Here is a 25,963-nt window from a genome sequence, read left to right on the forward strand (position 1 = left end):
TGCCTACAAGAAAGTAAAACTTCATTGATTTGGGTCATGTTAAGAATTTGTGAAAATTCAGACATGAGCTAGGCTAAAGCTTTTGGACTATAATAAATTGTTAAGCAATTTAATGTATGGATATTAAAAGGAATATTTGGTTTACTCTACTTATCAAAATGCTTAAAATTGGGCGCCTGGATGGCTCAGATGGTTAAGCATCTGCCTTCGGCTCAGGTCATGATCCCAGGGTCCTGGGATCGAGTCCTGCATTGGGCTCCCTGCTCAGTGGGGAGACTGCTTCTCCCTCTGCCTCTCTCTCTGTCTCTGTCTCTTATGAATAAATAAATAAAATCTTTAAAAAAATGCTTAAAATTATTTAGCAATATGAACTGCTATATGAACAATATCCAAATTATGTAATCTTTTTTTTTTTAAAGATTTTATTTATTTGACAGAGAGAGAGACAGTGAGAGAGGGAACACAAGCAGGAGGACTGGGAGAGGGAGAAGCAGGCTTTCCACTGAACAGGGAGCCCGATGCAGGGCTCGATCCCGGCACCCTGGGATCATGATGTGAGCTGAAGGCAGACGCTTAATGACTGAGCCAACCAGGCGCCTGCAAATTATGTAATCTTTTATGTTTCCAATGAAAGCTGCCATTTTTATAGTCACTCTTTAGTATATTTAATTGAAGTAATGTAACTGTAGTTTTAAATATGCTAAAACTCTATTGAACTACATAGTTCATTATTATATGCAGAAATATGAAAGATCAAATTAGGACCATTTCAGACTCCTACAGCCTTATGTTTCACTGCTGCCTCCTTCCTGTGCTACTCTCCATCCATTCTGTTTTATTTGTGGTTCCTGGACAGACCATGAAATTTCCTCTCATTTCTGAGTCTGTGTATCTTGTCTTTCAGCCTTGTTTGCCTTACCCATACTTCCTACTTAGTCTTTTTTTAAAAAATCTTTTGAAGATTTTTGGGTAGGGGTAGAAATGTAACTAACATACAAAAAACAAAACAAAACAAAACAAAACATAATTAACACTGACAACACTTGGGTAACCACCATCCATTCAAAAATCAGAACATGGTGGGCACTCCAGAAGCTTCCCATTTTGTCCTTTCCAATCACAATCCCCCTCTCCCATTCTGTACTATCTTGAATTTTATGGTCATCATTTCCTTTCTCTTCTTTTTAGTCTACCATCCAAGAATGCAGCCTTAAACACTATAGTTCAGTTTTGCCTATTTTTTGTTTTATATAAATGGAACCATATGGCATATACTTCCGTGTCTGACTTCTTTTTTTTTTTAAGTTTTTTTATTTTTATTTTTTTTAAGTAATCTCTACACCCAGCATGGGGCTTGAACTCACAACCCCGAGATCAAGAATCACACACTCTATTGACTGAGCCAGCCAGGTGCCTCCAGTGTCTGTCTTCTTTCACTCAACACTATGCCTGCGAGATTGTCTCATGTAGCTTGTGTAGTTTTAGTTTACTCATTTTCATTGCAGTACAGTCAAGGTTGGCAAAGTATTGCCTATGGCTTATTTCATAACATACGGTATGTTGGTACTACAATGGCAGAGCTGAGTAATTGTGATGGAGACCACGTGGCTCACGAAGACTGAAATATTTACTATTTGGCCCCTTACAGAAAGTTTGCTGACTTTTGCAGTATAGTGTTCCATTGTGTGAGTATACCACATTTTGTTTTTCTAATCTCTTGTTCTTGGATTTCTGTGTTGTTCATACTTTTGGGTTATCATAAATAACACTTCTCTGAACATTCTTGTATGTGCCTCATGGTACACATGCGCACACATTTATATTGGGTATATCTTCAGCTAACCAGATAATGCTAAAGCATTTTTTTCCCCAAAATGGTTGTACCAGTTTACATTTTTTCCCCAAAATGGTTGTACCAGTTTACTAACATGTGGTATTAGCAGTCTATTAAAATTTTAGCCATTTTGGATGATTTATAGTGGTATCTCACTGTGGTTTTAACGTGCATTTTCCTGGTTATTAATAAGGTTGAGCACAGTTTCATATGTCCATTGACCAGTTAGATTAACTATTTCGTGAAGTGCCTGTCCAAATTCTTTGTGCATTTTTCTCTTGGGTTGTTTGTTTTTTCCTTATCAACTTGCAGTTGTATTTTCTCTATTCTGGATACAAACTTTTATCTAAGTCCCACTCATTCTTTACATCTCAGATTGAGGTGATCCTTCTTTTAAGGAATCTTCCTGGATCCCACCAATCAGGTAGAGGTGCTCTTTTTTCTACTTCTATCCCCCTCACACTTCTAGCATAGCCTGTATCATAGTGTATAACGTACACATTGTAACTGAATGTCCCTCAGTAGAATGCTCAACTAGGGTGCAGGTTCATAAAGAGCAGGGACTAGGCTTTATTTATATTTGTATCCTAGCTCTTAGCTCCGTAGGTACTCAATAAATATTAGTTCAGTGGATGAGTAAATGTCCACCTAGATACAAGAAGTATATGTAAGATAGAAAATATAAATTACATTGTCAATATAAACGTATATGTATTTTCTCTCAACAACAGTATTTAAGTGGATCAACTGTATGCTTTTATCAGAGATTCTTTTCTCTCCTAGTTCAGATTGGGATCCTTCTCTTCCACAAGAGTCTGGATTTGTGAGGTTTTATTATTCTTCTAAACCAAATATCTCACCGTTTCAAACATAATGGAACTTCCCATATAGGTTTTATCACCTGGTAGGAATTTGGGCTAGGTACTACAACAGGGATTACATTGATGCCTGAGTAAATTCAGTCACTTTTGACTGTTTGAGAAAATGTTCATGAAATTATTAGACTCAGACAGATACAGAAAATTTAGATGGACCCACCCTTCCTTCTCCCATCCTCTTCCTTCCCTCATTTCTGATCCTTTATTCACGGCTTGTTGATTCTTTAATGCGGTCTCTTCAGTGCTGCATCTTCATTCTTAAAAGTTCTCTAACATTTGAAATTACTGACCATTTCTTGCTTTTTGAAGGCTTCCCTTCCCTTGTGCTCTCTGGTGCTATACAGTCCTATCTTCATTCTCTGTCATTTTTGTTGAATTGTCCTCAATACAGCTAAATATGCCTGACAACTCAGCCCAAGATGCTTATGCTTTTCACACATTCCTTCTCTTTAAGACTTTACCTATTTCAATTCCTCCTGGAAATCACCATCTCCAGCTATGTATCTGTAAGAATCTCTTATACAAGCAGTCCCTTATGTATCCGTAAGATGTCCACTGCCACCTCAAAGGCAACATGCCTGTGATGGAACTGCTTTTTCACCACACATTGACTGTCTTTGGGATGCCCTTGCTACTGTAAGAGGCATCATTATTTCCACAGTTACTCAGGCTCAGTTATACACTTACTCAGAAGCAGGAAGTCATCCTGGATTCCGCATTCTTTCTGTCCCTTCATATCCAGTCAGCCACAAGCTAGTAATTTCCTTCTTTATAATGTCTGTTATATTTGCCCCTTGCATTCCATCCTTTCGCTGCCCCCTACATGCATGTCCTAATTGTCCACTTGTAGCCTTGACCACTACAAGAGGCCATCTAAATAAATGTCCTCACTTCCATCTCTGCCCACTCAATCTCACATTAATATTCTAAAAATACTTCTCTGTACCTATTGACTACTCATTCAAAAGCCTTTACAGCTACTTAATTCCCATAGAATCAAGGAATCCTTCCTTAGCCAGGTCACAGCATTTCATACTCCATTTATTTCCAACCTCATTTTCTCCCTCTCTCCAACAAAACCCCCCTTAGCTCACTGCTCTAGTCAGTAGTCCTTGAATATACCTCAACCGCTTAATCTTTTTCTGACTAATAAGCCCTGTTTGTTCTTCAGGGTCAGTTAAAGTCCTAGTTCCAGTTCCAACTGACCCTATTCAAAACTGATTTTCCTTTTTCTGACACCTCTCGTATCTTGTATTGTAATTTTTTATTCATTAATTCAACAAAACTTATTGGCCATTGTTCATGTGCCAAGCACTGTGCTAGACACAGGGAATACAAAGGTGGATAAGATATAGTTCCTGACCTTGAGGAGTTCATGATCTTGTCCAGTTTGACCATTTAGAATATAAAATACTTGAGGGCAGAAACTGTCTTATTCCTCTTTGTATTTCCAGTACTTATCAGCATCTTCTACAGAATACATATGTCATATGTATTGATTGCTGTTAACAGGGTGATAAAAAAACACTGAGGATTTCTTGTTTTAATAATAAGGAAGCAAGTTAGAGGCCAGCAAAATTTTACTTAATATATTTTACATAATTTTACTAGAAATTCAAAGCTACCATCTGTCCTTCTGTTGGGTTTTTAGTATTGTAAGAACTCTTTTAATCTTAAAGCTGTATGTGCTTTAAAAATCTTTAAGGCTATTGTTATTCAAATTCTTTTCTGGGCTTTAAGGATGAAACTAACACTTTTGGATCATTTGCAGAGTTAATTTAACTATTCATTAAGAAATTCTGTAACACGCTCATGTATACACTCATACACTCTCATAAATACACATTCATAGATTCCTATACAATAATCCAGAAAACTTATCACAAAAATTGTACCAAAATCTCACTAGTGCAGTTGGTAGATCTGGCATAAAGCCAGGATGGATAATAATAGTTAACTTTTATTAAGTGGATTATCTTGTATTATCCTCTTTAATCCTCAAAACAACTCTATTATGTAGGCAACATCAGAACCCTTCTTTTTCAGAAGGGGAAACTGAGATATAGCAACATTTATAAACCTGCCACAGTTAGAGAGTGAAAGAGCCTAGATTCAGGATCCAGGAACTTTGATTCCAGTGCTTAATGACTATGCTATTATTTCTCCCACGGAGATGTAAATAATGGCTCAAAGTCCCTCTGCCCACCCCTGCAAAAAAAGTGTGGGGAAGCAGAGAGAGAGAGAGAAAGTGGGAGAGAGAGGGAGAGAAATAGAGAATGGAACTGAATGGAAAATAAATAAATTGTTCATGGTAATTAGCCATCCTAACTCAGGGCACTGGAAATTTCAAAGGGCCTCCTCCTCTTGTCCCACTGAGACTATACTCTCTGTCTCATGTCCTCTGTTTGGAAAAAACGGAGGAAAACAAGGTAAGAGACAGGCTGATCATGAGCACACACAGCTGTCACCAGACCATTCTGTTTCCTGAAAAGTTGCTCACAGTGGCCTCTGAGAAGCAGGAGGTGCCACTATTCAGTACTTACAGCAATCCCAGGACAGAACTGCCAGTGCTAGATAGAAGGCTGGCATGTTCTACCCCACTCCCCAACACCCCTTGACTCATTCCTCTATACACTGGAGTGGCAGGTGGAAGTCAGAGAACAGAATAAAGAAAGGTGGTTTGTGCAGTTGGGGAAATACAGAGTTTTGGCTTCTGAGGCAAAGGCAAAGACAAAAACAAAACAAAACACAACAAAAAAATGTGGAAGAATTGGACAGAAAGGGGCACCAGGAGACTAGGCGCCTCAACCAAATAGGAACCAGATGCAACTTTAAAGTATGTGCCTGCTGTCTGTGCTAACATTTGTTATCCATGCCCATACTTAACACTTTACAGTGTAACACTCTATTACCTCCTCCAAACACCTAGAGTGGAGGTAGCGATTATATTCCTTTCACAGAGAGAAGGGCTTCTGATAATATAACAAAACCAAAATGACTTCTGAAGAAAGCTGTAGATGTTTCTAATTCAAGCATGACTGCATTTATACATATTCGTTTGAGATTAACATGGTTAGAAGGAAATAAATCAGAAAAAAATGTCAAGTTACTTTAAGCCCTATGATCCTATGGTGGATTGTGCAGCAATTCTTAAAGTGCAGATCAAAATGGCTCTGGCCTAAAGTTTATGAGTAGACAAGGTTTTAAGGTTAAGAAAAGTGTTTGTGTCCTATGGATTTACAGAAACTTGTCCTAAAAATAATTGATAAGAACAATGAATGGAGAAAACATGGCACCACATCACAAATATTTCTCAAATGATGGTTTTTGAAAAAGTATAGAAAAAATTCACATGATTGGTTAGTTCTCTGATTATCACTATTATCTTAATCCACTTTTAACTTTCATAATTAAAAATAAAATTAAGAATATTGACATTTTTTCCTTTGGTAGCCTTAGCCTTAAATAAAAGTAGAAATGTGAATATGTTGAAAGTATATGTACAGATTTTGTGTATGTCCCTGGAAGGGACTTTGCTTGCTGGCTAGCTCAATTTTTGACAAAGAAAAATGGGCTGCTCTTGTTTCTAGCACAGAGATGCCCTGTTCACAGAACAAACCAAAAAAATGGAGAATTTGTGTTTAAGTTGAAAAGAAATTAATATCCAATATGATAATTTATTCAGTATAAACTTTCTATTAACTGATAAAATGTGTACCTTATTAGAATGAAAAGTGTAACTTTGTAATAAGAGCTTAAAATACTGATATCTGGAAATTCTAACAGCAAGCAAGACATTCTAAATTTCATTTTCAGTACCCCATAATTAAAGATACTGTTCTGCTTTTTAAAAACTCAGTTTTATCCATGCAGTTGTACACTCTAAGGTTTCCAAAAGAAGTGAGGCAAAGTATTTGTGAGTTTGAGCTGCCTCTGTTCCTTCCGCAGGGCTGCCATCTGGGCTTGTTTATTTGTGTTTCCAACTTTCTGGAACAGGGAGTTTCTCTGTTAGGGACGGGGCACCAAGCAAAGGAAGTGTCTTACAGAAGACTATCTTTTTTTTTTTCTTTTTTTACTGTATTTTCAAACTTCAAGTTTAGCTTGGCCAAAAATATAAAGTGACAAGCACAATCACAAAATTTTACATAGTTGGAAACCTCAGAATTATCTTAGCAAATATTCTGCCACATGATGCAAATCATATATCCTACACACTACCTTCTTGTGACTTCCAGATATTTTTCAAGACCCAAACTGTCATTAAGGCTATAGCTATTTGGCTGGGAAATCAAACATTTTTATATATCCTACAAATAAGCATTTGATTTAAAAATGAAAGAAATAATTCCAAGCAGTTTTTCTAATTTTACAAAGTGCACATGAGCCATATTACAAAAAATGAGGCAAACAAAACAAAAATCTTTCAAAATATAATTAAGAAACAAAGCATTATTGTTAGATTTATACAATCTGATTGTGAAGAATAGTTTAAAAATTCACAAGCAACACTTAAAAAAACTAGTGCCTTCTCTTTGAAAGATTTCATTTAACAAATAAAATAGAAGCAAAAATTACCTTGTAAAGTAAAATCCAGCAATACATACTCGTAAGCAAATTCTGTCTTTGTTTCCACTTGCGGTCTCTTCAGGGTAGAAAATATTTTTCCAGGACTGCTATCATCAGGGTCTTCTAGCTTTCTAAGTCCGCACCCCATAGCAAAATCTGTAAGGAATTAAATTGCAGGATAGGGGAGGGAGAGCAGCAAATTCTGTTGTTTAAGCTGCAAAAAGAAAGTTACAGACTTAACTGCTTTGATTTTTTCAGCTAAACCATGGATAGTCAAAAAGAAAACATTTGAGTCCAAAGAAAGGAGCTGAAGACTTTTTCTATCCATTTTTCTGTAAAGTCGTTGGACCCATGATGATTAAGCTACAGTTCTAGGAGGCTGGGCTTGATCTTAGGAGAAACATGCAAGCTGCTACAACTTAGCGGAGAATTTCCATGCCACGTCAATTTACAGCCAGCCCCCCTACCAGAGTTCTGTCGCTCAGGGCACCAACAGTGCTTTGTCTGTCCCAGTTGGCTGGATGATAAAAGAGGTGTCCAAAAACGGAAATAAAAGGCAAAAGTGCAATTCGGATGGAATTATCTACAAGTAAAGGATATATTCAGGCATAGTGGCATGCAATTCTTTTTCTGTTTTCTCTTTTCCCTCTTTCCTGTGCCCACCCCCTCCTTCCTCTCTGCTATTACCAGAAAAGCAAAAGGAGGGAGGAAGGGAGGGAGAAAGAGAAAGAATAAGAGAGAGAGAAGGAATGAAAAAAAATGGATTCTCAATATGGTTGGAAACAAAAATAATTTCCAGAAAGGAAGTCAGCTTTAGGAGGAAACTGTTTCTGGAGTCTAGAAGGAGAAAAGTAGTTGTTTTTTTTTTCCTAAACAAACACTTTAGTCTTTAGGTAGCACTTTTGAGGATTTCTTTCCACAGGAAGACTCTTTCCACTGGAAAAATCATATACTAATGAAAACTGCCAAATATAAAAAATTTATATTACAATATTTTAATAATAATATTTTATTTAATTACAAAGGAGGACAGTTATGTGGATAATTAGTTTCCTCAACATCCTTAAAGTTTAAAATACTCCACAATTAGGCAGCATATGAGAGTAACTATTAACACTTTTACAGGTCCCAAAGTATCCTTAATTTAAAAAAAAAGGCAACAAAACTGACAACTTGATTGATTCAGTGTTATAAATTGCCATTTACCTGAAGTCAAGAACAATTTATAATGGACCAATTGTAATGAGTGTTTACTGCATTTTACCATGTACAGCTCAGGTAGTATGGTGCACTCATCACAACTGTGAGTCCTGGAATCAGACTGCCTGGCTTCAAATTCTGCTTCTAATGCTTACCACAGACGTGATCTTGGGCAAGTTACTTGACCTCTTCAAGTTTCAATTTCCTTCCCTACAAAATGGAGTTAATAATAGTACTTACTTCATGGGCTAGTTATGAAGGTTGAATGAGATAATCTTATCTCATATCTTAACACTATGCTTGGCTAATAGAACAAAATAAATTTGTTAACATGCTTCCATTATAAAACAGGGTTGAGAATAATAATAGGGAGGAAGTGATTCTGCCACCACTCCCATTATTTACAAAATAAACCTGATCACATTTCAGATTCTAGAGAACATAAGCCAGTAAAGATTTTTCGATTACATTGAAGAGTACATATGAAAACTCTCAAAAGGGGGTGGGAAGGGTGCCTGGGTGGCTCAGCCAGTTAAGCATCTGCCTTTGACTCAGGTCATGATCCCAGGGTCCTGGGATCGAGCCCCACACAGGGAGCCTGCTTCTCCCTCTCCCCCTGCCTCTCTCTCTCAAATAAATAAATAAAATCTTAAAAAAAAAGGGGGGGATGGATTAGTTTGTAGATCACTAGGATCTCTTGTCTCGTCCTTCTGCCTACTTGTCTTTAAATAATATACTTCTCAGAAGTGATTTTAACAGAAGAAAATTCCACGGTCCTTCATTCTCATGGATGAGCATGGTTGACGGTAAGCAATTTCAATTTGGCTAAAAAGACAGATGACTCTCACCCAGTGTGACTCATCTGACTATTCACGTGCTTTCATGCCTGCCATTTCTCATGTCCTCTTTTGTATGGTGGGCTGTGAGCTCCTGGATGGCAGAAATTGAATATATGAAGTTCACTAGTACCTGTTGCAATACCTGGAAGATGATTTATTAAGTACTCATTGTATTTATTAAGTGCCTGCTGTATTCCAGGTACTGAACTAGATGCTGGCTGGTACACAAGATGACTAACCATGGCTTCCGCCCTAAAAAAACTCATGGTTCAATGGAGAAGACAGACTTATAAACAGATAATTTCAATACGATTTGGTAGCTGATGAGATAGAAGTATGCATAGGATGCTACAAAAACCCAAGAAGGGGCCTCTAACTCAGTTTGGAGGATGACATTTGAGCTGTCTTGAAGGATGAATATGAATAAGATAAAGGTGGGGAGCATGTGCCAGGGAAAGGGAAAAGCTTGAGCAATGTCACAGAATCATGAACAGTATGGCATGAACTTGAAAGAACATGAAGCAGTTGCAAATTGCTAGAACATAAAATTTGAAACAAGACTAAGCTGTAAGAGAGGGAAGAGCTAAGTTGTAATGGGTCTTATATACCATGCAAAGGGAATTTGGACTTTATTTGTAGGCAAAAAGGGAGAATTAAATAATCAAATGGAAAAATCAAAGGAGTAATTTGAAGTAGGCAAGTAACATCACTTTGTATTTTTGACGAGTCACTATGGCTGCCTTAAGGAAAATGGTTTTTTGTTTTTTGTTTTTAAAGATTTTATTTATTTATTTGACAGAGAGAGACACAGCGAGAGAGGGAACACAAGCAGGGGGAGTGGGAGAGGGAGAAGCGGGCTTCCCGCAGAGCAGGGAGCCCGATGCAGGGCTCCATGCGGGGCTTGATCCCAGGACCCTGGGATCATGACCTGAGCCAAAGGCAGATGCTTAAGGACTGAGCCACCCAGGCGCCCCGAGGAAAATGGTTTTAATGGATCAAGAATGGAGGGAGACCCAGTCAGGAGAGTAATGCAGTAGTCCAATTGAGGGCAGATGATTTAATAAATGAATGAATATGGTACATCATTATGTCCTTAAATATATTTTTTTAAGTCTTTAGTAAAAGAAACTACAGTTCCTTTTGTTCATAATTGAACCATCACTTCCATTTTTCTCTCCAAAATCCAAAAAATAAAATTTTATTTGACACATCATTATCACCCAGAGTCCATAGTTTACATCATGATTCACTCTTGGTGTTGTCCATTCTATGGGTTTTGACAAATATATAACAAATATATGTACAGTACCATACAGAATAGTTTCACTGTCCTAAAAATCTGTGCTCCTCCTATTCATCCCACCCTTACTTCTTGCTTAACTCTGATGCATCTGGCAATTGTTATATAAAGGGTAAAATACGGATTGAAGTCAGTTTCTCCTACCCTGATATCCAACTGTCACAACCACATTTGTTTCCATAGATAATTTTTTACCAATCATGTTTCCTGAGGCTTGTCATACATTGAGTACTTGTAGTAATTAGGATACATTTTTGGAATAAATGTTTTCTATCATTGGTCATTTTTTCTGTATGCAATTATATATGTTTGCTGACAGTTCTAGATTTCAGGGACAGCTTTCAGTTCTGTATTGCAAATAGGGTTTCCCCAAGTGCAGGCTCGTATGTGGCTGGATATGATGAAGATATATGATCAATTCTTGTTTGTGTTCTATTATGGGTTCACTTAGTCCTTGAATGAATGAATGAACCTTATGAAGACAGTCTCCATAACTGGTAGCAAGTTATTCTCATAGTTACTACTCAAGTCTGGATCACTTAAGTTCATTAAAGTCTTAAAGCTTCTAAGAGATAGTTATGTATCATCCAATCCATTCCCTACAAAGTTTTTGCATAATAGTAACTTTTAAATCCAATCCATTTTATGTGGCCCTGATCCCAAGAAATAAATTCAACAATAATTCAACTAGTTTTTATGGAGCACCAACTATATATGTAGGGCACACGTGGACACAAAGATGAAAAAGCCAGTTTATGTTCTCCAGAATTCACAAGCTAGCAGGCCAACATTGAGTTTTAACTAATGCACTATTCGTTTCATAATGCAGTCAAATTTCCTAAGTAACTAATGACTTATTGAAAGCACTACTTATTTAAAAAAGGCTTTCTTTAATGATTAGAAATGCCACACTCATGCATACTTAATAGTTGCGTAGCCTAAGATTTTATTTTGACTTTTTATTTCGTTCTATAGTCTGGCTTCTCAACATTACATACTTAAAAAATTTTTAATGGCTGTATAATTTTTCAGTGTCCCATAGTTCATAATATTATTCTTTACAAAAAAATTTTTGGGGTGCCTGGGTGGCTCAGTTGGTTGAGTGTCTGCCTTTGGCTCGGATCATGATCCCAGGGTCCTGGGATCCAGCCTCGCCGAGTTGGGGCTCCTTGCTCAGTGGGGAGCCTGCTTCTCCCTCTCCCTCTGCCTGCTGCTCTCCCTGCTTATACTCTCCGTCAAATAAATAAAATCTTTACTTTTTAAAAAAGATTTTATTTATTTATTTGAGAGAGAGTGATGGTAAGAGAGACCACAGAGGGAGAGGGAGAAGCAGACTCATTGCTGAGTGGAGAGTCAGATGTGGGGCTCAATTCCAGGACCCTGAGATCATGACCTGAGCTGAAGGCAGACCAGACGCTTAACCAACTAAGCCACCCAGGTGTCGCTATTCTTTTAAAAATTTATTGAATATTCTTTTTTAAAAAAAGATTTTATTTATTTATTTGAGAGAGAGAAAAAGAGAGAGTACGAGCAGGGGAGGGGCGGAGAAAGAGGGAGAAGCAGATTCCCCACTGAGTGGGGAGGACTGATGAGCCTGATGTGGGGCTCAATCCAGGACCCTAATATCATGACCTGAGCCCAAGGCAGACGCTTAACTGACTGAACCACTCAGGTGCCCCATATTGAGTATTCTTAACTGTTTATTCTTTTAGATCAGAAGTTTCTGAACTATGTATGGCAGAGCCCTCTGGTTCCAAAGAGGGTCAGTTTTGGTGAAGAGAGGGGGCTTTGATCATGAAGGGAGGTCAAGCAGGCAGGGCTCCGGGTCCACCATACCACTCTTTCTTCAAACCGAATAGCTTAACCTTCATCAGTTTCATCAATTTAATATACCAGTAACAAACAATTAAACCCCCATAATTTTCAGAAAAGGATGCCATTTACATTATTAATAAACCATGTGGTTTCTAGGAATAAGAATATAAGCCAGACTTGTATGTATAAAATTATAAAACTTTACTGAATAGCATTAAAGGAGTGGCAGGTAAATGGAGAGATATAGATAGTCCTTTTTAGGAACACTTACTACTGTAATTATCTCTCTACCTAGCCCTTGACACCTGTTGTTGAGCTATAGATTTAATGCAATGGTGATCTTAGCCCCAAAAGGTTTTTTGCACGGAATCGCTCAAGTTGATTTTATGTGGAAGATAAAAAGACCAAGAATGTCTAAGATACTTCTTTTTTTATTTTTAAAAAGATATTTATTTATTTATTTATTTATTTATTTATTTATTTATTTATAAAGCACAGGGAGAGGGAGAGAGAGAACCTTAGCACAGAGCTGGATGCGGGGCTCAATCTCACCACCCTGAGATCATGACCAGAGCCGATATCCAGAGTCAGGTCTTCAACTTACTGAGCCACCCAGGCTCCCCTAAGCTAATTCTGAAGAAGAATAAGGAGGAGATATTAAGGCTATATATTAAGATTTATTATAAAGTTATAGTAATTAAATCTGTTTTTAGTAAGGCATAGACCAATTAACCAATACAATAGAACAAAGAGCCTAGAAACAGAAGCCTGCATATGTGGAAATATAATATATGATGGAAGTGGCATGGCAGATCAGTGGAGAAATGGAGCTGGGACAATTTATCATCTATATGGGGATGAAATTGGATCCCCACCTTGTATCATATATAAAAATTTCAATTTTACATGAAGAATTTGAACATCAAAAGCAAACTTTACATTTTTTATATGAAAATATGGATATATATTTATTCTAATATCAGAATACTAAAAAGTATTTTTAAAGCAAAAAAATAGAAAATAATCACGATTAATCATAAAATGACAAGCATAAGATAAATTTTGATAAATTCTACTATATTAAAATTAAGAACTTCTACTCATTAAGAAGTTTAATGTGAAAAGACAATATACAGTTTGGTATATGATATTTATAAAATATCAACCAATAAAGGAACAGCATCAAGAATATATAAGAACCTTCTGAAAATAAAGAAAAAGACAAGTCAATAGAAAGACACAAAATATAAAGAGGCAGTACACAGGCAAAGAAACATATATGGTTACTAAACACACAGAGATGCTTAGCTTCTTCTATTTCAGTAACTGCAAATTAAGATCACAGTGAGATAGCACTGATTGTGGTAAAATACACTTAAAATTTATCATTTTAACCATTTTTAAAGTGTACAATTCAATGGCGTTAAGTACATTCACAATATTGTATAATGATCATCACTATCTAGTTTCAGCTTTCTTTCATCACCCCAAGAGGAAAACCCATTATCTTTTAGGCTTTCACTCTCCATTCCAACTTTCCCCTAGCTCCTGGCAACCACTAATATCCTTTCCATCTCTATGCATTTATCTATTCTGGGTATTTCATATAAATGGAATCTGCAATATGCAGTCTTTTGTGTCTGGTTTCTTTTATTTATTTATTTTAAAAAGATTTTATTTATTTATTTGTCAGAGAGAGAGAGAGAGCGTGAGTGAGCATGAGCAGGGGGAGCGGCAGGCAGAGGGAAAAGCAGGCTCCCTGCTGAGCAAGGAGCCCGATGCAGGGCTAGATTCCAGGACCCTAGGATCATAACCTGGGCTGAAGGCAGACACTTCACCAACTGAGCCACCCGTTCCTGGTTTCTTTTATTTAGCATAATGTTTTAAAAGTTTACCTATGTGATAGCATGCACCAGCGCTTCATTCCTTTTTATGGCTGAATAATGTATTGTATGGATATACCACATTTGTTTATCCATTCATCAGATGATAGACATTTGGAGTGTTTCTACCTTTTGGCTATTGTGCGTAATGTTTCTATGAACATAAGTGAGATAATATTTTATACTTATGTAACTGGCCAAAAATTAAGGAGCTACTATCAAGTATTGGAAAGACCTCTTCAATGGTATGTTGCTGATGGGTATGTAAATTTGTTTAACCATGTTGGAAAACATCTTAGCATTATCTTGTGAAATTGAACTTTCGTATCCTCTATGATCCAGCAATATTACTCCTAGATATATACCTAGAGAAACTTTAGCATGTAAGTACCAGGAGATTTATACAAGAAAGTTAATAGTAGTACTGTTCCTAAGAGCAAACAACTTGAACCCTTCAGATGTTCATCAATAGCCATTTCTTTCAAGGAATCTGCTATAAAGGGAAGGAAAGTAATGGAGCAGAAGTAGTGTTTGAGAGTTTCTTTCTTTCTTTCTTTCTTTTTTTTTTTTTTTTAAAGATTTTATTTATTTATTTGACAGAGAGAGGGAACACAAGCAAGGGGAGCAGCAGGCAGAGGGAGAGGGAGGAGCAGGCTCCCCGCTGAGCAGGGAGCCCGATGCGATTCGGGGCTCGATTCCAGGACCCTGGGATCATGACCTGAGCCGAAGGCAGATGTTTAACCAACTGAGCCACCCAGGTGCAACCTAGAGTTTTTTTCTCTTTAAAACAGGAGAAAAACTAGCATATTTTTATGCTAAAGAATTAATTACATGGAAAAGGGGTGGGGTGGGGGTCGTGGAGAGTTACTGGAAAACTTGATTTCTTAGACATTTAGCCTGGATTTGTCTCCTTTTCTGGAGGGTGCTGTACATACCCTCCAGTTTTAGGTTTTACCTGTTCTTCACTTTCCTTTCCTAAGCTGCTGGATCAAATAGAGCATATCAACTAAGTACTCAAAGAATATTTGCTGTTACCTATTGTAACTTGTTTAGAGAATCTGATTGCTCTACCTTCCAAATCACCATAGAAATCCGATCCAATTTACCAAGTGCCTCCATTCACAAATTATTATTCATCAGTCAAAAGGAAGTAACTAGAGTTACAGAAAGAAACATGGATGAATCTTAGTAACAAATCGTTGAGTGAAAATAGTGGAAGAAGAAAGACCATATGTAGCATGAAATCTTTTCTTAGACTGTTTAAATACAAGCAAAATTAAACAATATGTTGCTTAGACATACTATGTATGTGATAACATGAATGCAAAAGTACAGAATTTAGGATAATAATGACCTCTGGGAGGAAGACAAGACAAGAGAAAAAGGAGCACATAGATCTAAATCATTGGTAATCTTCTAGTTAAGTGGTTCTCAAACTTGAATGTGCATCAGAATCACCCAGGGAGCTCATTAAAACCTGGATAGCTGGGTTCCACCTCCAGAGTAGGTGGGGGGGGGGGGGGTGGTGGTGGTGTGAGGCCTAAGAATATGCATTTCTAACAAGGTCCCAGGTGCTGCTAATGCTGCTCTTTCGTAACCACAGTTAGAGAACCACTTCTAGTTGTTAGGTTGGGTTGTGGGTTCACAGGTGTTGTATTGCATTTTATTATTAAGTGAACATAGTATTTAAATAAAAAAAAAATAGCCAATCATAGACCAAAGATGAGAGTGTTTCACAAAGCAAGGATTAATATTAATCCAATTCTGGTCTCCGGAGGCATCCACCCCAAAAGAACTAGGGTTCCATTACTAAAAGCAAACTTGAAAAACACTGCTGTAGAAGAACTGCAAGACCACTTCAAACGAAAATTACAAACAACTACTTTGAGAAATAAAGTTGAAGGTTGATTTTTCCTTGCCAATGACAACAGACTGCATTTCACCTCTCTGGATCTCAATAATCTTTGGCAAAGACTTGGCACATAACAAATCTACCTCCTTGGTTGATTCAACAAAAATTGTGTTTAAAGATTTCCATTAGTTTGCTGATTCTTATTCTTCCCTCAAGTGCTTTAGGTAATTATTTTTCATCTTTTCTCGCTTCCAGATTTATTGTGTCCGCTAGGTTCTGAGATAAAATTTAGATGGTATTTCAAATCCCTACGTTGACCAGGGCGTTATGTAGAGTGCATACTCTGTTGTCCTGCAATGTGCCAGCCACTGACTGGGGTTTGAAAGATGTCTGAATATAAAATTCTTGCCCCACAAGCAAGTCAGCCTAGAGAGGAAAACAGATCCACAAATACAAAATTACAAAAACCAAAGCAGGGCACACAAGATGTTATACAAAAACCTGCTTTCATAAGCTCTCATAAACCCTGTTCCTTTAAGCCATCTTTCTCCCGCGCTTCCACTTTCACAACCACGACGTCCAGGGCGGGGGCAGAGAGGAGGGGCGGCCGGGCGACAGAGGGCCGGCGCTAGGGGCCCCACCTCATTGGCTTTCCAGCCGGCCGGAAGCGGCGGTACGCCTCGGCTGCGCATGCGCCCCTCACACGTGCTGGCAGAACGCCCCCTCCGCAGCTGCGGCCCGGCCGGCATCATGCTGCGAACTTCTGTCCTGCGGCTGCTAGGACGCCCGGGAACGAGTGGAGTCTCGCTCCTGGAGTACTCTTGCCCCCGCCACTACAGTTCGGGCCCTCTCGGTGCCCGCGACGATGCTCGCGGCGCGCGCGCCTTCTTCACGACACCCATTTTCTACGTGAACGCGGCGCCGCACATCGGACACCTGTACTCGGCACTACTGGCAGACGCCCTGTGCCGCCACCGTCGCCTCCAAGTTCCCAGCGCTGCCGCCACGCGATTCTCCACTGGTACCGACGAGCATGGCCTGAAGATTCAGCAAGCAGCAGCCGCTGCGGGCCTGGCCCCCACCGAGCTGTGCGACCGAGTGTCTGCCCAGTTCCAGCAGCTTTTTCGGGAGGCTGGCATCTCCTCCACTGACTTCATCCGCACTACGGAAGCCCGGCACCGGATCGCTGTGCAGCATTTCTGGGGACTGCTGAAGGCCCGGGGTCTGCTCTACAAGGGGCTCTATGAAGGTTGGTATTGCTCCTCCGAAGAGTGCTTCCTGCCTGAGGCCAAGGTCACCCGGCAGCCGGATTCGTCAGGGGACTTGTGTCCTGTATCTCTAGAGAGTGGGCATCCCGTATCCTGGACCAAGGAAGAAAACTACATTTTCAGGCTTTCTCAGTTCCGAGAGCCGCTTCAGCGGTGGCTGCGGGGTGACCCTCAGGCAATCACTCCCGAGCCATTTCATCGCGCAGTTCTTGAGTGGCTGGAGGAGGAGCTGCCGGACCTTTCTGTCTCTCGAAAGAGCAGCCACTTGCATTGGGGCATTCCTGTGCCCGGGGACGATTCGCAGACCATCTACGTATGGCTAGATGCCTTGGTCAACTACCTTACTGTAATTGGCTACCCAAATGCTGAGTTTAAATCTTGGTGGCCAACCACCTCTCATATCATAGGCAAGGACATTCTTAAATTCCATGCTATCTATTGGCCTGCCCTCCTTTTAGGGGCCGGCATGAGCCCACCACACCGCATCTATGTCCACTCTCACTGGACGGTCTGTGGCCAAAAGATGTCTAAAAGCTTGGGTAACGTGGTGGATCCCAGGACTTGCCTTGATCGCTATACTGTGGATGGCTTCCGATACTTTCTTCTTCGGCAGGGCGTCCCCAGCTGGGACTGCGATTACTATGATGAAAAGGTGGTTAAGTTGCTAGATTCTGAGCTGGCAGATGCTTTGGGAGGTCTCCTGAACCGGTGCACTGCCAAAAGAATAAATCCTTCTGGGACCTACCCGGTTTTCTGCACTACCTGCTTTCCCAGTGAGCCAGGGTTGGTGGGGCCATCAGTTCGTGCTCAAGCAGAGGACTATGCTTTGGTCAACGCAGTGGCCACTTTGCCCAGGCAGGTAGCTGACCACTATGATAACTTTCAGATCTATAAGGCTCTGGAGGCAGTGTCCAGCTGTGTCCGGCAAACTAATGGCTTTGTCCAAAGGCATGCACCATGGAAGTTGAACTGGGAGAGCCCAGTGGATGCCCCCTGGCTGGGTACCGTGCTTCACGTGGCCTTGGAATGTTTGCGAGTCTTTGGAACTTTGCTCCAGCCTGTCACCCCAAACCTAGCTGATAAGCTGCTATCCAGGTTGGGGGTCTCTGCCACAGAGAGGGGCCTTGGAGAGCTCTATTTCTTGCCTCGATTCTATGGACATCCATGTCCTTTTGAAGGGAGGAGGCTGGGACCTGAAACTGGGCTCTTGTTTCCAAGACTAGACCAATCCAGGGCCTGGCTGGTAAAAGCCCATAGGACCTAGAAACTTAGTTCCTAATCAGCTTGTGGTAAAAAAGCAAATATGTTATCTTCTTATTTTGCATTTTCAGGAAAGTTATACTAATGTTTTCTAAAGTGTTGCATCATATGAGCACATAAACAATGTCCCTGTGAAAAGAGGTTTGTCGCCTTTCAGGTGCCTACCCCCTACTCTTCAGTTCTCTGTGCCCATTAACCACTATCCTTTGTACACCAGTGTCTTTAAGATGTCTTCAGGGTAAAGATGGGTAAGAGAAAACTTTGCTGATACTATTCCTTCTCATTGTGCCTCCTTCCAAGCCACAGTTAATGTTATTTGCCCAGACTACCTCTTAAGGCTTTTCATTGGCCTGGCCTCTGCTGGGCAAATTAGTGAAGAGTGCAGGTTGGAGGCCCCCTACCTCAGCTTTTAGTAGTCCAACTTTGTTATATATGTTGGGTTTCCTCTTAGAGATTCTTTTATTAAACCTTTAAAAATTTCAGTGTCCTAGATTAGATGGTTTTTGCCCATGTTTATATTTTCAGTTCTTACAACTGTAACTCTGTACTTTTTTAGTTAATAGTCTAATAGTTGTGCTTTGTAACATTACACTTCAACCAGTAGATGGCCCTAAAGTCTCACATATTTAATTGACATTGACATTTCAGAATATTTAGAATAAATTAGTTTTCTGCTTTATAATTATGCAGAATTTAAATTTAAGGAAAAATTTTACGGCTTTTCTTAAAATAAGGGATGACTGTAGCCACTACTGTTTTACATAAAGTAATAAAAAAAGATCAGAATCCTGTTTTTTTCAAACTACTGAAAAAGGACATTTACTCTATTAAATGTTTAGTAAGCTAATAAGTAAATGTATCAAATTTGTTTGGACTATCTGTGATAAATTATAAAGCTCTCGAGGTAGCTGGTATGTTAAAATTTTTAAACTTTAATAACATTAGGTTTACAGATAATGATTTAAAAATCTGTAAACAGTTCAAAATAGTTACATTTTCTTTTTATTTCTTGGTCATAATTTTGTCACCACATATATAATTTACCTTATATGATTTCTTTTGGTCAATCAGAATCTATAATACAATGTAGACATTGTGTGAATAGTTCTAAATGTTAATACATTTACTTTCAAGTACTTTTTACTGATTATTTCTTTTGCTTTCTTAAGTTATTAAAGTTTAAAAGTTTGTGAGTACCTTATTCAGATCTGTTGTTGAATTTGTTGAAGGTGATGGTGAAGGGAGGAAAAGATCAATGCTCCAGGAATCTCAAACTGGATTTAGGGATCTCTCCAAGGCTCCATAAGAGAACATCACAGAGAAGATGTTAAGGTATCAATTTATACAATGACTACAACACAGTAAGCCGGCGTTATATCTCATAGGTGATTGGACAGCTAGGCCAAAGTTTAAAATGAGAACTTGCCTTGAAAAATCCATTCTAAGCATGGTAGCAAGCAGAGAGGGCTCACTATTAAGTAAACTATTGTGCTGAAAGTTCCCCCAGATTTATTCTAGGTGCTACTATTCAGTTCCAGTTTATTAATCAGTGTGGTGAGAGATTTCTGGTTGCTTGGAAACATTGCTTAGAAAAGAATGCTTCAAGGCATTCTAAAGATGGAAGGACCATTTCTACAAATGTTCCTTCAGACCCTTCTTGTTCTTCATAATGGAATCCTTGGCTTTCCACATGACATATTCTAGTTACATGCTGGGATTAGTGGGGCTGATTACTGGGGCCTATGAGGGAGTATAATATTTGCTAAGGATGGATGGAGCAGAGTGGTGAAAGAGATGAGATGTGTTTATATGAAGGAACAAAAACAGACTTGGAAAACCAGTGGAATGATAACCTCTGCCTTTGAAGTCGCCTTACAGCAATCTTACTGAACCTATCATGAAAGGAGAGACAGTGTCTTCCACTTGAATGTTCTTTCCTATGGCCTAGTGCTAGTCAGTACACTGGACCTTGGCTTTCTGGGTGTTAATGGCGTTCCTTTCGTGCAGTCTGTCATTTGTATGGGCATTTAACTGGCTACCAGAATATTTATGGTACCAAAGGGCACAAGAAAACAGAGGAACCAAAGAGGAGAGGGCATAATTAATACAGAAGACAGGATATTTTTGAGTGAAGAAGTATGGATCTTGGTTATTCTGTGGTGATATGGAAGGTGAACCAGTTGGATTCTCTGTTGGAGGCAAGATAGGTAAAGGAGATAGCCTTTGGGTTCTTAGTTGATGTGTTCGGTTTGATCCAGCAGTTTAGGAATGACAAGTGGAGGACAGGTGAAACTTAAAACTGGAGGGCATGTACTTTTTAGAGAGGGCATCTTGTGGATCCCTTGACAGAAAGGAGGTTTCTCCCAAATTACTACCTTGAGGCTCTTAATATTCATTTTGGGGTATTCTTAGGGGCAGAGTTGCAGAAGGTGATAGAGCAGGTGTTCACAAGATGTCAGATTAAAGTAATATGTCAACTCAGTAGGCTACACTCCTATCGGTGAAATCATGCTAGAAGTTGTGGTCAGTGTATATGTTAGGTGGCATCACTATATATGGAGAGCCATTCTACAAGTGAACTCAGAGATTAGGCACCCCAGAAGTCGGAAGACCCATGGAGATCAAGAATAGGCAGGAACAATAAATAGATACAATCTCTGATTTCATTGAAATCTCAAAGTTATTCCGAAGTAGGCCTCATTATTTTTCTTAACCTGTATGACCTCTACAGGGGCTGAGAAAAGCCTGATAAGTTGAATATTAAGTTGATGTCAAAGTACTCATGAAAGCCTAGGCTGGAATGTGGGCTGTAAGACACACGTTTTTTTTTTTTGCACAGTTGTAGGTGTAGTTGGGACATAGCTCTTTATTTTTAAGTAATCTTTACAACCAACATGGGGCTCAAAATTACAACCCCAAAATCAAGAGTCGATGTTCTGAATGAGCCAGCCAGGTAGCCTGGGAAGTAGCTCTTTAGATCTGGGAAGTTCCAAGACTGAAGTAAAGCCAGGGGTTAGTCAGGCTGTGGGCCTCCAACTAGGATCCTTATAATCAGGAAGTAGCTTGGGTAGCGGGTGGCAGTACCAAGCATTCAGCAGATTCCTCCATGGGCATTATGGTAGGGATGGTTTCCTGGATCTCTGACTGCCCCACACCTGGTAAGTTGCATTGTTGGCTTGCATTAGCGTAACCCCGAGTTATGGGGGAGGCCATGCCTCTTGACTAATACTTAGTCCATAAAGCTGCTATATGATGATCTAAAATTGTCTCCTGTAGGCAATTCCCCACTATCCATAGTTCTACCAGATACAGATCAACTGTTCTTGTTGGTGAAGTCTGGGGTACTGTAAACCTGGGTGAGTCCTTTCCCTCATCCTTTGCCTTAGTGAATAATATGAGTGGACCTATAAGGGTTTAGACATATTGACAGCCATGTGTCTATTCTTGCAGCAAAGGTTTACTAATCCTGACAGCTTGGAGGGAGCTAGGGCATATATTGGGGTAACCAAGAGCACAGGTTAGGGGGATCAGTTTTAGAAGAAAGCCTTTGAGTCCCTTGCAGAACTAAAACAGTATGAAATATGTCATTTCAACACAATAGCTAGCTGGTCCTGACCCTTTCTCTTAAAGGAGCTTTGTATAGCATTGGTTAACTTTTATCAATAGGAACACACCAAATTTGGGGGTTAATATTGCTGGAAGGGCCAAACAGTAACAACCAAGCTAATTACGATTAATAAGTGGGGATCTGAACCTTCCAAGAGGAATGTCTTACTCTTTTTTGAGACAGAGGATAAGAGAAACCCAGCCTAAGCTACTTTCCTCTATCACTAAGAACGACTTTGAGCTGAGGGGAAGGGACTAACCAGTTTATAGGTGAAATTGCTTTCTCTTAGTTTTTTGGTAGTCCTGGGTTACCCAGTACAGATCCTGTGAATTAAGAGAACCATCTAACAGGGAATAGTTGATCACATTTAAAATACCTTCCTTAAGATTATATCACATTGGGGTGCTTGGGTGGCTCAGTTGGTTAAGTGGCTGCCTTTGGCTCAGGTCATGACCCCAGAACCCTGGGATCAAGCCCCATGTCGGGCTCCCTGCTCAGTGGAGAGCCTGCTTCTCCCTTTGCCTGCTTGTGCACTCTCTCTCTGTCAAATAAATAAAATCTTAAAATAATATATTTAAAAAAAGATTATATCACATTAATCAGTTTCTACTTATATTTTCATGATGAGGAAAGGGAATTGGGAAGAGCTACACAAGAGGATCTTCCTGGGGCGCCTGGGTGGCTCAGTCGTTAAGCGTCTGCCTTTGGCTCAGGTCATGATCCCGGGGTCCTGGGATCGAGCCCCGCGTCGGGCTCCCTGCTTGGCTGGAAGCCTGCTTCTCCCTCTCCCACTCCCCCTGCTTGTGTTCCCTCTCTCGCTCTCTGTCAAATAAATAAAATCTTTAAAAAAAAAAAAGAGGATCTTCCTATGGCATTGACAGTTAGAAATAATATACTGTCTACTGTGCCTCTTTTCATGAATAGCTATTGATAGTTTTAGCCATACTTGCATCTTCAAAGTAAGGTGAGACTAAGTACAGAGGTTCCATCCTTGGCTATTAACTGAATTTCACCCGCATTTGGTTTATGGCATAGTTACTCACCATAGATTTTAAAGTCCACAGCTCCTCACTTAAGAACAGGAAGGTATGAGATGTCAGGATGTTTCAGGAAACCAAGTGTGCCATCTGCAAGAAGAAAATTAGAGCTCCAAAGAGAGATGAGCTCTGCTTTCAAGTTATGAAGGATTTTTGGATGAAACATCTGCAGAGAGCCTGGAAGACTCACTGGGTAAGCTGGAGGGACAGCTCTAGGAATAACTGGAAATGGATGATGCCACCTTTCTTAGTGTACGGTATGGGGAAAATGGTACTATCCTTACTGTGCTACCATACCTAAGGCCATGCCTTGTGCATGTACCCTTCATTAGTTGACAGTCACTGGTTTATGGGATTTAACATGAAGATGAACCTTCAAAAACTAGTTTATGGTTGACTGTTAAAGATTAGAATTTCTGTTTTCTTAGTACATTCAATAAAAATATAACTACACATTTTTCCTCAACATATTCTAAAAAGTGTAATAACTTACTTGGGAAAACATTAAATAAGATAGTTTCAGTAATTTGGCTTCCTTTGAACTAGTCTAGAAGAGTCTCTTGGTTAAAAAGCTATAAATATTAAAGATATAAAGTTAAGAATGTTATACACTTTGGGATAAATCACTAAAATAATACAAATAGAATGTATTTCTTTCAAGCCAGATGAAAAATGTTAAAACTCAATCCAACAGAAGTCAGGAAGGAGAAAAATGAAAAATATGGTAAAAGAAAACCCATAATAAGACGTAGAAATAAGTATAATTACAAATATTTTAGAATTGTAATAAATATCATAGGATGAATCTTCTTTCAAAAGACAGCAATGTTCATGCTTAAATTAAAAAGTTAGCTATATGTAGTTAAAAAGTATATACTTAGAAAATGAGACATGAAGAAACACTAGGCATATAAACAAACCAACAGAAAGCTAGTACTGTAATTTTTTTTTTTTAATTTTATTATGTTATGTTAGTCACCATACAACACATCATTGGTTTTTGATGTGGTGATCCACGATCCATTGTTTTCGTATAACACCCAGTGCTCCATGCAGTACGTGCCCTCCTTAATGCCCATCACCGGGCTAACCAATCCCCCCCGCCCCCTCTAAAAACCTGTTTGTTTCTCAGAGTCCATAGTCTCTCATGGTTCATCTCTCCCTCCAATTCCCCCCCCCCATTTTCCCTTCCTTCTCCTAATGTTCTCCATGCTGTTCCTTATGTTCCACAAATAAGTGAAACCATATAATAATTGACTTTCTCTGCTTGACTTATTTCACTTAGCATAATCTCCTCCAGTCCCATCCATGTTGATGTAAAAGTTGGGTATTCATCCTTTCTGATGGCTGAGTCGTATTCCATTGTATATATGGACCACATCTTCTTTATCCATTCATCTGTTGAAGGGCATCTCGGCTCTTTCCACAGTTTGGCTATTGCGGACATTGCTGCTATGAACATTGGGGTGCATATGGCCCTTCTTTTCACTACATCTGTGTCTTTGGGGTAAATACCCACTAGTGCAATTGCTGGGTCATAGGGTAGCTCTATTTTTAAATTTTTGAGGAACCTCCACACTGTTTTCCAAAGTGGCTGTACCAACTTGCATTCCCACCAACAGTGTAAGAGGGTTCCCCTTTCTCCACAACCTCTCCAACATTTGTTGTTTCTTTCCCTGTCCATTTTTGCCATTCTAACTGGGGTAAGGTGGTATCTCAATGTGGTTTTGATTTGGATTTCCCTGATGGCTAATGATGATGAACATTTTTTCATGTGTCTGTTAGCCATTTGTATGTCTTCTTCGGAGAAGTGTCTTTTCATATCTTCTGCCCACTTTTTGACTTGATTGTTTTTTGGGTGTTGAGTTTGAGAAGTTCTTTATAGATCTTGGATACCAGCCCTTTATCTGTAGTGTCATTTGCAAATATCTTCTCCCATTCTGTGGGTTGCCTCTTTGTTTTGTTGACTGTTTACTTTGCTGTGCAGAAGCTTCTTATCTTGATGAAGTCCCAAAAGTTCATTTTTGCTTTTGTTTCACTAGCTTTTGGAGATATATCTTGAAAGAAGTTGCTGTGGGCGATGTCAAAGAGGTTACTGCCTATGTTCTCCTCTAGGGTACTGTAATATTAATAGTAGACAGTCTATATTGAGAGGGAAAACCATTACTAAAGATAAAGTGAGACTTAATATAAAGGAATAATGCACCAACAGGATATAACAATTAGGAACTTGTATGATCTAACAACATATTCTCAAAAAGTAAAAGTATAAAATTGAAAATAACAAATGTTCAAGTCTGCAAAAAAATGAAGTCGCCATTCATGAGTTCAGAGAAATTAGGCAATTAGAAAGTAAAAACTTAAACTGGATATTAGTACTTCAGTCTTTAATGTTCACTATGAAGTGTATCATTACTGCTAAGTGTAGAAAAAAATAAAAATTTTATAGCAGGTAAGGTTTTATGACTCTAAAACTTTGACTTTTTCCATATACGCCTCTGTGAAAATATCTTGCTTTTTAAATAGAAATGTCAGCAAATATACCTGTTCAGTAAGTCCTCTCTTTGGATTAAAAGGGGAGAATCCCATGGTCATAATTTTGCCACATTTTTTCGTTTTTAGTT

At 39.1% G+C, this 25,963-nt stretch overlaps 2 protein-coding genes across 2 annotated transcripts in view; one reads left to right on the forward strand and one right to left on the reverse strand.

The window, feature by feature from the left end:
- Positions 1–7,937, reverse strand: part of RFTN2 (raftlin family member 2) — a 66,458-nt gene extending 58,521 nt beyond the window's left edge. The window contains exon 1 of the mRNA XM_036107206.2: positions 7,288–7,937. Coding sequence (XP_035963099.1) covers positions 7,288–7,426 — 139 coding nt within the window. The 5' untranslated portion in view covers positions 7,427–7,937. The remainder of the gene's footprint in view (positions 1–7,287) is intronic.
- Positions 7,938–13,546: 5,609 nt separating this feature from the next.
- On the forward strand, positions 13,547–19,896 carry MARS2 (methionyl-tRNA synthetase 2, mitochondrial). Its single transcript, XM_078071151.1, has one exon. The coding sequence runs from the start codon at positions 16,858–16,860 to the stop codon at positions 18,697–18,699; it is 1,842 nt and encodes a 613-aa protein (XP_077927277.1). The 5' UTR covers positions 13,547–16,857; the 3' UTR covers positions 18,700–19,896.
- Positions 19,897–25,963: the final 6,067 nt, after the last annotated feature.

This window comes from Halichoerus grypus, chromosome 4 (assembly GCF_964656455.1).
Source record: "Halichoerus grypus chromosome 4, mHalGry1.hap1.1, whole genome shotgun sequence".
Taxonomy (NCBI): Eukaryota; Metazoa; Chordata; class Mammalia; order Carnivora; family Phocidae; genus Halichoerus; species Halichoerus grypus.

Bases quoted from the DNA above. Each gene is read 5' to 3' on its own strand.
- MARS2 (XM_078071151.1), top strand. From the start codon at position 16,858: ATGCGCCCCTCACACGTGCTGGCAGAACGCCCCCTCCGCAGCTGCGGC.